The 11490-nt window shown below is 35.9% G+C and overlaps 1 protein-coding gene across 1 annotated transcript; it reads left to right on the top strand.

Annotated features, from left to right (window-relative positions):
* Positions 1 to 5111: 5111 nt before the first annotated feature.
* Positions 5112 to 7712, top strand: LOC109594121 (carnitine O-acetyltransferase). Its single transcript, XM_020009303.2, has 11 exons — positions 5112 to 5235; positions 5292 to 5716; positions 5774 to 5927; positions 5980 to 6151; positions 6205 to 6380; positions 6430 to 6530; positions 6588 to 6701; positions 6752 to 6874; positions 6924 to 7122; positions 7172 to 7362; positions 7420 to 7712. Exons 1-11 carry the CDS (start codon positions 5212 to 5214, stop codon positions 7628 to 7630), a joined length of 1890 nt encoding a protein of 629 aa, XP_019864862.2. The 5' UTR covers positions 5112 to 5211; the 3' UTR covers positions 7631 to 7712.
* The last annotated feature ends 3778 nt before the right edge of the window (positions 7713 to 11490 follow it).

Raw genomic sequence — 11490 nt, 5'->3', positions numbered from 1 at the left:
TTGTAATTTCATTGTAAGTGTAAAAATTGCTTAATAGATGGCACTAGCACTTGATTCTAACTGTAGGCAACCCCAATTTTATAATAATTCACTTTATTATTTAAGAAAATGATTATTTTTTATATAGATTATCTAATTGGTCTATTTTGTATCATCTTCACTTTCAAGTAGGTAAAAAATTATTGTAATTTTATTGTAACTGTAAAAATGTGGGTAGTCAATATAACATTTTTTTTAATTTCTTATTTTTTATATCCAAATTAAAATTTATTTTTTATAGACTATTAAATTTGTCTTTTGTTCATCATATTCACATTTAATTACCAAAAATACATTGTAATTTTACTGTAACTACCCTAATTCTTTGATAGATGGAACACGAAAACCTAAAAACGGGAATTCACGCCACCGTACGTCCGGTGAGATGATACCGCAGAGCATCCGGTGAGGAAATGGGGGTTGAGTCCGACCTCATTTTCCCGTCTCTCTGACGCGTTAAATTCCTCAGACACATAGTCGAATTTGCCTCTCGGATCCTTTCTCCCGTTCGGCCGGGGGACATTAGAGATGGCGACAAAGTTTCCTGTCTAAAAGGATGAGTTTCGCAGATAAGGCGCCGCGCCAAAGTTAAAACAGGACCGAATGGGGCATTATACAAATTCACTCCCTCGGAACTGCCACCGTCCGTGCGTCCCACCTCCCAACCGCCCCCGTCCCGTCGGCACGCCCGGGGACGCTTTTTGCAGTTAAGAACGGATTTTTTTAAAATGGAAATGCAGATTGGACGTTGAACGGCGCAGATCTAATCTCGGCCGCGGCAAAAAGTTTCGCGTCCGCGTTGTTCCCGATTAATTTTTAATTGGGCTTGGAGTGGGGTGCGCAATAAATCGTTGGTTTTCTAATAACGGCAATAAGATCATAACGTCTTATCTCGTTTTTCTTAGACAAGGGTCCATTTGTCCGTAGATCGTATCGGGCAGTTTACGATCATTGTATTAGTTTTAGGGGGACATTACGATACGGATCCTTGTGTTATAATGGTCCGGGCATAACCATGAGTGGTCATTTCCATATACGATGCGAGAATGGTAAGTGGTCAGTGGAACGCCGAACATAAACCTCTGAAATGTGTTCTATCGTTTTCGAGATAACATCTAGATCTACGGGTGGTTGGTTGCAGCCAGTTATGACCATTTTCTTGTGTTATATGCGGACATTTCTTGCAGGACCGTCGCCTTGAGTACGCCAAAGACACGGTCCAATTTTCCTCCTCGATCATTATTCACCATTTATGTGACCCTTTGGAGTGACCTCAGGAATAAGTAATGGCGGAGCCATACGAAAGTAATAAAGCAGACGTAAGAAGGGTACAAGGTGGACGTGAAGGTGATTTTGTTTGGTACGGTTCTGCCTTGGTTTAGCTCAGATGCGTTCATTGAGTGGACATCTCATTTCGAGCCACACACGGCAATCGCATCTCATCTTCGCTGCGTTCATTCAATGTACCGGTTCCACACATATACAAAACATACATGAGGAGGAACGGCACAGGGTGCTACCGGCCCGTCAGAAATTTTATTGCCCGGACCACATAACTTACCTCGGTTACGTACGGAGGTGTTGCATCTGAATTATTTGCAGCCATTACCTTTGCCATTTGTTTATAACGGTCGTATGTTAGTCGTGTCAATGTGGAGACGAATAAATTTATTTGGTGGCAGATTTAATAATTTCAGATCGGGATTGAACGGGTTTTGTTGGAAGGTAATTGATACACCACGGGCGGTTGCTTATTGACCATTAATTTTAATTCCCGACCTTCCCCCGGCCGGTTCCAACGAAGATCGATGCCATAACCAAGTGTTTTATCCCATCAGAAATAACAACGGGGCAATTTGGCAAGCTTTCAAAACTGGCTCCGGCTATTTACCCCGAAAAAAAAACCTTATTCCGTATCCGTTCGTCTCCCCATTAGTCAGCCGGCAAAAAAGGAAACCCTCTGTTTGGCTCGAGTTAAAGCTTGTCGATCGTCCGCCGCCCCCGCGATCCTGGATGTCGATATCCCCGTTGCACTCTATCCAATTACACGGTCGGCTGGATGAGGTTGCGACAGCTTCTCACTGCCAGCGCCCCGCAAACCGTTTCCATCTCCTCCCCCTCCCATCACCCGACGTCCCCGTCGACTTATGGCCCAATATTTATCACGCCCTCGCTCCAACCTAACGCCACACATTCCGCTCATCTCTTACCCCATTCAACATAGCCGGCACCCCATTCTTTAGCGGCGCTCCCATTTCGACATGCTCGGCTTCGCGCCTCCGAAGCTTGGTGTCTTTCTCTCGTTTTTTTTATGGACGGGGTGGTTGATTAAAAGAATTCCCATACACAACATGTGGAAAAAAGATGTAGTGGAAGATACAATAGATAAAATAAATCGAAACCTGTCGCTGGTAATATCAGTAGCATTCCAGGCAAACAAACGCTCATAAATCTTTTAGCACAATCACACTCATTGTGTTATTATAAATTACATTAACCACCGGCTTTCCTACTTTTTTTCCCCGATAGAATAATGGCGTATTTATATTCGGAACGCAACGTCAGTTACTGAATAAGTTATGAACGTAAGTGGCAAAGTCACTGTCGCCAGAGACTTTTGTATTGTTCGCCTCTACAAAAGCGTCACTTAACATCCGTAGAGGCGTTTCGTCCGTCCCATTTGTCTCACCTTCTAATGGACTATTATTTATTATGGGATGCCTGTCGCTTACACGCCTGCATTATATTCAGATTTATCTAATTGACTGGTTGTTAGAAAGTTATCCTTACTGTCTTGTTACACATACCACTCACACATTGATTAATACAAACTGATGAGCTAATCCTGAACCGGAAACTCTTACTACTAATTATGAAGTGTTTTCTTTGTTTGCCATCTTGGTGGTTGATGAACGACAACAACTTCAAATCTGAAATTGATCCAGACCTAAAAATTGATGGTTCCCCGCCTGCATTATATTCAGATTTATCTAATTGACTGGTTGTTAGAAAGTTATCCTTACTGTCTTGTTCTACATACTCCTCACACATTAATTAATATAAACTGATGAGCTAATTCTGGACTAGAAACTTTTACTACTAATTATGAAGTGTTTTCTTTGTTTGCCATCTTGGTGGTTGATGAACAACAACAGCTTCAAATCTGTAATTGATCCAGACCTAAAAATTGATGGCCCCTGCCTGCATTATATTCAGATTTATCTAATTGATTGGTTGCTAGAAAGTTATCCTTACTGTCTTGTTCTATATACCACTCACACATTAATTAATACAAACTGATGAGCTAATCTTAGACCAGAAACTCTTACTACTAATTATGAAGTGTTTTCTTTGTTTGCCATCTTGGTGGTTGATGAACGACAACAACTTCAAATCTGTAATTGATACCAACCTTCAAATTGATGGCCCTCCGCCTGCATTATATTCAGATTTATCTAATTGACTGGTTGTTCGAACGTTATCTTTACTGTCTTGTTCCAAATACCACTCACACATTAATTAATACAAACTGATGAGCTAATCCTGGACCAGAAACTCTTACTACTAATTATGAAGTGTTTTCTTTGTTTGCCATCTTGGTGATTGGTGAACGACAACATCTTCAAATCTGTAATTGATCCCGACCTCCAAATTGATGGCCCCCCGAATGCATTATATTCAGATTTATCTAATTGACTGGTTGCTACAAAGTTATCCTTACTGTATTGTTTTACATACCACTCACACATTGATTAATACAAACTGATGAGCTAATCCTGGACCAGAAACTCTTACTACTAATTATGAAGTGTTTTCTTTCTTTGCCATCTTGGTGGTTGATGAACGACAACAACCTTAAATCTGTAATTGATACCAACCTTCAAATTGATGGCCTTCCGCCTGCATTATATTCAGATTTATCTAATTGACTGGTTGATAGAAAGTTATCCTTACTGTCTTGTTCTACATACCACTCAAAAATTGATTAATACAAACTGATGAGCTAATCCTGGACCAGTAACTCTTACTACTAATTATCAAGTGTTTTCTTTGTTTGCCATCTTGGTGGTTGATGAACAACAACAGCTTCAAATCTGTAATTGATCCCGACCTCCAAATTGATGGCCCTCCGCCTGCATTATATTCAGATTTATCTAATTGACTGGTTGTTAAAACGTTATCTTTACTGTCTTGTTCCAAATACCACTCACACATTAATTAATACAAACTGATGAGCCAATCCTGGACCCGAAACTCTTACTAATAATTATGAAGTGTTTTCTTTGTTTGCCATCTTGGTGGTTGATGAACGACAACAGCTTCAAATCTGTAATTGATCCCAACTTCCAAATTGATGGCCCCAATTACGGACGTCCGAAACGAAGCGTCCGTTTTTAATGGCACCGATAATTTATCAATGGAATGCTCCTTTATTAACGCGACGATCCGGTTGAGGGATCGGTGTTCAATGTACGTGGAAATCCCCGCGTCCATAATCGTCACAGCTGAGACCACGACGATGAGTCAGTCAGCTCGTGCCCGAACAATGACCGAAATGACCACTGGCCACCATGAAAGACATCCTGCGGCTCTAATGATTGATCCCGGATATCGGGACGCATCTGGTCCGCTTCGGTTAGGTGTAATTGATGGAAAAAATTAAAAGTGGTTTCAAACGAGTTTGATCGAATCGATGGAAGAGAGTTGACACCGAAATATCCCGCCGTATTTATCACGTCCTTACAAACGTCTACATGACCACTTTGTTAAAAATAAGGCAACCACCGCATTAACAGCGTGACCCGGGGGTACTTTAATAGGACGCCACGCTGTTATTTTAAGTGTCCGAAGGGGGGGACAAACAATTGAGTGGTCAGTTCCAGCCGTGAATTCTCTTTTTTGATAATAGATAGCAATAAATCTATGATGTTGCATTGAGAAACCGGACGGAGCGGTCCTGAATAGACAATACAAATGACACTTCACTCGTAAGCAGATGATCATTAAAATTGAATGAGGCGTGCGTTGTGTTGTATGTTATCCGAAACGTTTTAATTTATATTGGTGGTCTGGTTTGGCTCCCAGGTGATTTATAAAATGGCCAACGAAACGTTTAATGCGACAACCTTCACTTTATGACATAAATGTCAAAGGTTTGAGAACTTTATAAATATGATTTTGTCCAGGTTCAGAATTGTAAGTGGTAATTTAAATATAAACCAGCTAAAATTGTTACCTACATCTTTTTGTAGTCAAAAAACACATGTAGCTTATGCAGATCAATCCAAAGTTCACCGGAATTGGCACAATTGAAAACATGCAGCCTCCCACGGTTGATTGTCCCTCCATTGGAGAAGACTATCGAAAAGTACATGAAATCAGTGACACCATTTCTAACCGAAGAGGAATTCTGCAACACCAAAAAGCTGATTGAATTGTTCAAAGTAGAAGCAAAGAATTTACAAAACCACTTGGAATTAAGGGCCAAGTCCATGGATAATTGGTTGGAAGATTGGTGGTTAAACACTGCGTATTTAGACGTAAGAAGTCCTGTGGTGGTTCTCTCCAGTCCAGGCCTTGTATTCCCGAAGAGAAGGTTCAAAGGCTTCGATGATCGATTGAAGTACATAGTGGGAGTAATTCAAGGAGCTCTTGTCTACAAGCTGAAAATAGACAAGTACAATAAATCTCCATGATGCTCCGACTATAAAACTTAACATTGATGACATTTTAGTGCAGAAATACCCACAGAAAAAATGGGAAACATCCCTTTGGACATGGGCCAGTATTCGAAATTCTTCGGGACCTGCAGAATACCTCAAAAAAAGAGCGACGTTCTTCAATTTAATCCAAAATCTAATCACATTGTCTTAATCAAAAACAATCACGTAACTACCACACTTATTTAAATAACATACAGTGACCAATAATCCTTTTCAGTTCTTTAAATTAACCGTTATTAATAGTGACAAAAAGGTGGCAGGCACAGATCAATTAAAGAGCTGTCTCCTCGACGTATTTAGACAATCACAAACTGCAGGTCTCCCAATAGGAATGTTAACAGCTGATAACAGAGATAATTGGGCAGAAGCTCGAGATTACTTGTGTGAAGGTATTAGGAAGACACATTAAAGTTATTGATATTTATTAATAACTGTAATGCAGCTCATCCGGACAATAAATGTTCTTTGGAGGCGATCGAAAAGTCACTGTTTGTTGTCTGCATTGACAATAGCATGTTGTACTCCGGCTGTGACATGATTTTGGGAGCCAGGCAGTGTCTTCATGGTGATGGAAGCAAAGTTAACGGGGCCAATAGGTGGTTTGACAAAACTGTGCAAGTAAAAATTAGTTGCCTTTAAGTTTCCAACCGTAAAAGTTGCGTTTTAGTTCATTGTAGGAACAGATGGAACCTCAGGGCTGACTTACGAACACTCACCAAGTGAAGGCCAACCAATTGCTACGATGGTTGATTTTATAGTTAATTTCATGTAATTACTGGGAATTTATAACAACATGTTGGCTTAATTTGTTTCAATGCGTTTCAGCAAAGATAATCCTTGTATGCCTGACGTAGAGCTAAATGGGTGCCTCGAAAAGTTGGTGTTTAAAGGTGACAACCTGAGCGTATACTTCGATAGGGCCAGGGAGACACTCGATCAGTAATCTGTTCATAATTATCAGTTATGATGCTAAAGGGATGCTATTTTAGAACCGTCAGATCTGTGGACTTGGAGTGCTTCTCGTTCAGCGACTATGGCAAAGCTAAAATCAAGGGTTTCAAGCAAAGTCCCGATAGTTACTTCCAAATGGCAATGCAATACGCCTTTTATGGGTACCTCCATAGTCATTTAAGTAAAACATTTTGATACTCCTTGTTTTAGACTGCATGACACTCCCGCAGCTCATTACGAATCAGCAATGACTCGCCAGTTTTTGGGGGGAAGAACCGAGACCATACGGTCTTGCTCAGTTGAATCGGTGGAGTTTGCCAAAGCCATGTTGAATAAGAACCTATCAGAAAAGCAGCTAATCAAGTACATCAAGAAAGCCATAAAGGCTCACAAAGATTACACCGTCGATGTAAGCACTGTCGTAAGACGAAGTGGTGGTTCTCTAACTCCCGTTTCAGGCCATGAACGGACTTGGAGTGGACAGACACTTGTTGGGACTAAAGAAAATAGCTGAAGAGAAAAACCTTCCGGTGCCTCAGCTCTTCAACGATGTGTCCTACAAGCGGAGCTCCCACATGAGGCTGGCCACCAGTCAGGTTGCCACCAAATGCGACGGCTTCATGGCCTATGGACCTATTGTGAAGGATGGGTGAGAAAAATTAATCAAGGACCAATTTAATGATTTATTGGGTAAATGTTTTGTTAGCTACGGTTGCTGTTACAACCCGAGGGAGGCCAACATTAACGTTGCGATCAGTTCCTTCACGTGCAGCTCAGAAACAAGTGCTAGAGCTTTCGGGGAGCGTCTTCAGAAGGCTTTGAAACACATGGCGAGGATTATGTGCACTGACAAGGGTGAGCAGGAAAGGAAGTGTGCCCCATCCAAAAAGGAGTTACAGCAAAAGGCCCAAAAGTAAGAAGACATTGGAGAAAATATTATATTTATTTATTGTAATATATACTATGTTTTACTAGATAATAATAAAATAATAGTTTTTATTTTGTGGAAGTACAATGGAGGTTTCTCCATTTCATAATTATTAGAGTGTTACCCAACCTAACAGAAAATTACGCATACGTTAAAAGTCATTAAAAATAAATTATGAAATATGTTAATCTACATAAAATATCATAATCACCAATGTAATTTTTTCAGCCAGTTCTCACAAATGCATTACCAGTACCCGAAATAACAATAATCAAGTACGGTTCATAACTAACTCATGGCAATTGTTAATTGCCACAGCAGCGGCTTTTAACATAATACGTGTACTTCTTCCACTGTAAACAATTATTTCTTTTACACCGAACAACTATAATTTTTCCACCGTATTAAAATTCCTAAACTAAGGCGCCCTCTATTTATGCTTGTTCGACATGTTAAATAACTTATTAATACATATAATCTAGTTGAGAGCCACTCATTTTTTATCAATTACACGCTGTTATGTTACTTCGCAATGCTGCAGCTTTTAAATTTAAATAAATAATATGTTATTATTTTTCTTTGCCTCATGTGCTTTTAATTAATGACCTGTTAAAGATAAAAAGCGGGAGCTGCCATTAATATTTATAAGATGCACGTTGGTTGCCATTTAAAAATTATCTTCATTAACCATGTTAATCCGTGGAAGAGGCCACTTTGAATATGTGTAAATTTTTGCTGCCAGTTTTACTGCTGGTTGGTGTTGACTTTGGTTAACTGAATGATTCGACAGCATCGCTAGACGGTGGCCGGAACATCTGCCCTATTATCTGCTTATTAAATTGTCTTTACAACGATTCTTAACCAGAAATCAATGGTCGGTTAACAATGCGACCATTGTTGTTGTCTGACCACCGTGATGGGTCCGTGAAATGTGTACCGCACGCCCCCATCCGACATAAGTCAACAAATATTCGAGCCAACACAATGGAAGGCTGAGAGTGTTAATGTATTGTTTACCAGGTTTACACGGACAGAAAATTGAACCGCGGGTGGTTCGCATTCTTGAAACTGACCACGGAACGTAGGTACTGGAAATAGTAATTTATTTTTAATGTTTCGCCTTTTTATTCAACAAAATATATAATTAATATACAATACTATGCCGTTCTGCTTGCAAATTTATGTCAAGAGAAAAAAATTTTGGGTTCTTAGAACTGAAATTTTTAAAAAATCTACAGTTATTATTTTGAATATCGACAGACTACAGTTTTCTTTGTATATCTCTTTTCTTAATATTTTACTTATGAAATATTCTCATAATTGTAACTCAAGAAATTATTAATTTTAGTTTTCAGACAAATTTTCAAAACACTACAGCTACAATTATTTTTCTTTATACCAACAGACTACCGTTTTCTTTTTATATCTCTTTTCTCAATAATTTGCTTATGAACTATTTCATAATTGGGAATGAAGTAATTATTAATTTTAGTTTTCAGACAAAATTTCAAAAAACTACAATTACAGTTATTTTTCTTTATACCAAAAGACTACAGTTTTCTTTGTGTATCTCTTTTCTTAACTTTTTACTTATGAAATATTCTCATAATTGGAACTCAAGAAATTATTAATTTTAGTTTTCGGATAAATTTTCAAAAAACTACAGCTACAGTTATTTTTCTTTATGTCAATAGACTACAGTTTTCTTTGTATAGCTCTTTTCTCAATAATTTGCTTATGACATATTTTCATAATTGGAACTGGAGAAATTATTAATTTTAGTTTTCAAATTTTCAAAAAAATACAGCTACAGTTATTATTCTTTATATCGATAGACTACAGTTTTCTTTGTATATCTCTTTTCTCATTAATTTGTTTATGATATATTTTCATAATTGGAGCTGAAGAAATTATTAATTTTAGTTTTCAGACAAATTTTCAAAAAACCACAGCTACAGTTATTTTTCTTTATATCGATAGACTACAGTTTTCTTTGTATATCTCTTTTCTCAATAATTTGCTTATTAAATATATTCATAATTGGAGCTGAAGAAATTATTAATTTTAATTTTCAGACAAATTTTCAAAAAACTTCAGCTACAATTATTTTTCTTTATATCGATAGACTACAGTTTTCTTTGTATATCTCTTTTCTCATTAATTTGTTTATGAAATATTTTCATAACTGGAACTGAAGAAGTTATTAATTTTAGTTTTCAGACAAATTTTCAAAAAACTACAGCTACAGTTATTTTTCTTTATATCAACAAATTACAATTTTCTTTGTATATCTCTTTTCTCAATAATTTGCTTATTAAATATTTTCATAATTGGAGCTGAAGAAATTATTAATTTTAGTTTTTAGACAAATTTTCAAAAAACTACAGCTATAGTTATTTTTCTTTTTGTCAATAGACTACAGTTTTCTTTGTATATCTCTTTTCTCAATAATTTGCTTATGACGACATATTTTCATAATTGGAACTGAAGAAATTATCAATTTTAGTTTTCAGAAAAATTTTCAAAAAACTACAACTACAGTTATTTTTCTTTATGTCAATAGACTACAGTTTTCTTTGTACATCTCTTTTCTCAATAATTGCTTATGAAATATTTTCATAATCGGAGCTGAAGAAATTATTAATTTTAGTTTTCAGACAAATTTTCAAAAAACTACAGCTACAGTTATTTTTCTATATATCAACAGATTATAATTTTCTTTGTATATATCTTTTCTCAATAATTTGCTTATGAAATATTTTCATAATTGGAGCTGAGGAAATTATTAATTTTAGTTTTCAGACAAATTTTCAAAAAATTACAGCTATAGTTATTTTTCTTTATGTCAATAGACTACAGTTTTCTTTGTATATCTCTTTTCTCAATAATTTCCTTATGGAATATTTTCATAATTGGAGCTGAAGAATTTATTAATTTTAGTTTTCAGACAAATTTTCAAAAAACTACAGCTACATTTATTTTTCTTTATAACAATAGACTACAGTTTTCTTTGTATATCTATTTTCTTAATAATTTGCTGATGAAATATTTTCATAATTGGAACTGAAGAAATTATTAATTTTAGTTTTCAGAGAAATTTTCAAAAAACTACAGCTACAGTTATTTTTCCTTATATCAACAGGCCACAGTTGTATTTGTATATCTCTTTTCTTAATATTTTGCTTATAAAATATTTTTATAATTGGAACTGAAGAAATTATTAATTTTAGTTTTCAGACAAATTTTCGGAAAACTACAGCTACAGTTGTTTTTCTTTATATCAACACACTATAGTTTTCTTTGTATATCTCTTTTCTCAATATTTTGTTTATGAAATATTTTCATAATTGAAACTGAAGAAATTATTAATTTTAGTTTTCAGACAAATTTTCAAGAAACTACAGCTACAGTTATTTTTCTTTATATCAACAGATTACAATTTTTTTGTATATCTCTTTTGTCAATAATTTGCTTATGAAATATTTTTATAATTGGAGTTAAAGAAATTATTAATTTTAGTTTGCAGACAAACTTTCAAAAAAAACTACAGCTACAGTTATTTTTCTTTATATCAACAAACTACCGTTTTTTTGTCACACATTTTCAAAGAACTATAGCTACATTTATTTTTAATATCATCAGATTACCAGTTTCTCTGTATTCTCTTAATATTTTGTTTATGAAATATTTAATATGATAATTTTTAACATAATTCACAAAAAAATCTTTATTATTTTTGGCACAAATTTTCAAACAACCTACAGCCACATTTATTATTTTTTTCTTAATGTTTTGCTGATAAAATATTTTCATATCAATTTTTCTTATAATTCACAAACAATCTTAATT

Source organism: Aethina tumida, chromosome 4, assembly GCF_024364675.1.
Source record: "Aethina tumida isolate Nest 87 chromosome 4, icAetTumi1.1, whole genome shotgun sequence".
NCBI lineage: Eukaryota > Metazoa > Arthropoda > Insecta > Coleoptera > Nitidulidae > Aethina > Aethina tumida.
The sequence above is the reverse complement of the archived record's forward strand: the minus strand, read 5'-3'. Positions and strand labels throughout refer to the sequence as shown.

What these genes read in the sequence shown, in the direction of transcription:
- LOC109594121 (XM_020009303.2), top strand. Translation starts at nt 5,212, where the DNA reads ATGATTTTGTCCAGGTTCAGAATT. An exon ending in TCGAGATTACTTGTGTGAAG is followed by an intron (nt 6,152 to 6,204) that starts GTATTAGGAAGA and finishes ACTGTAATGCAG; the next exon opens with CTCATCCGGACAATAAATGT. An exon ending in GCCAGGGAGACACTCGATCA is followed by an intron (nt 6,702 to 6,751) that starts GTAATCTGTTCA and finishes ATGCTATTTTAG; the next exon opens with AACCGTCAGATCTGTGGACT.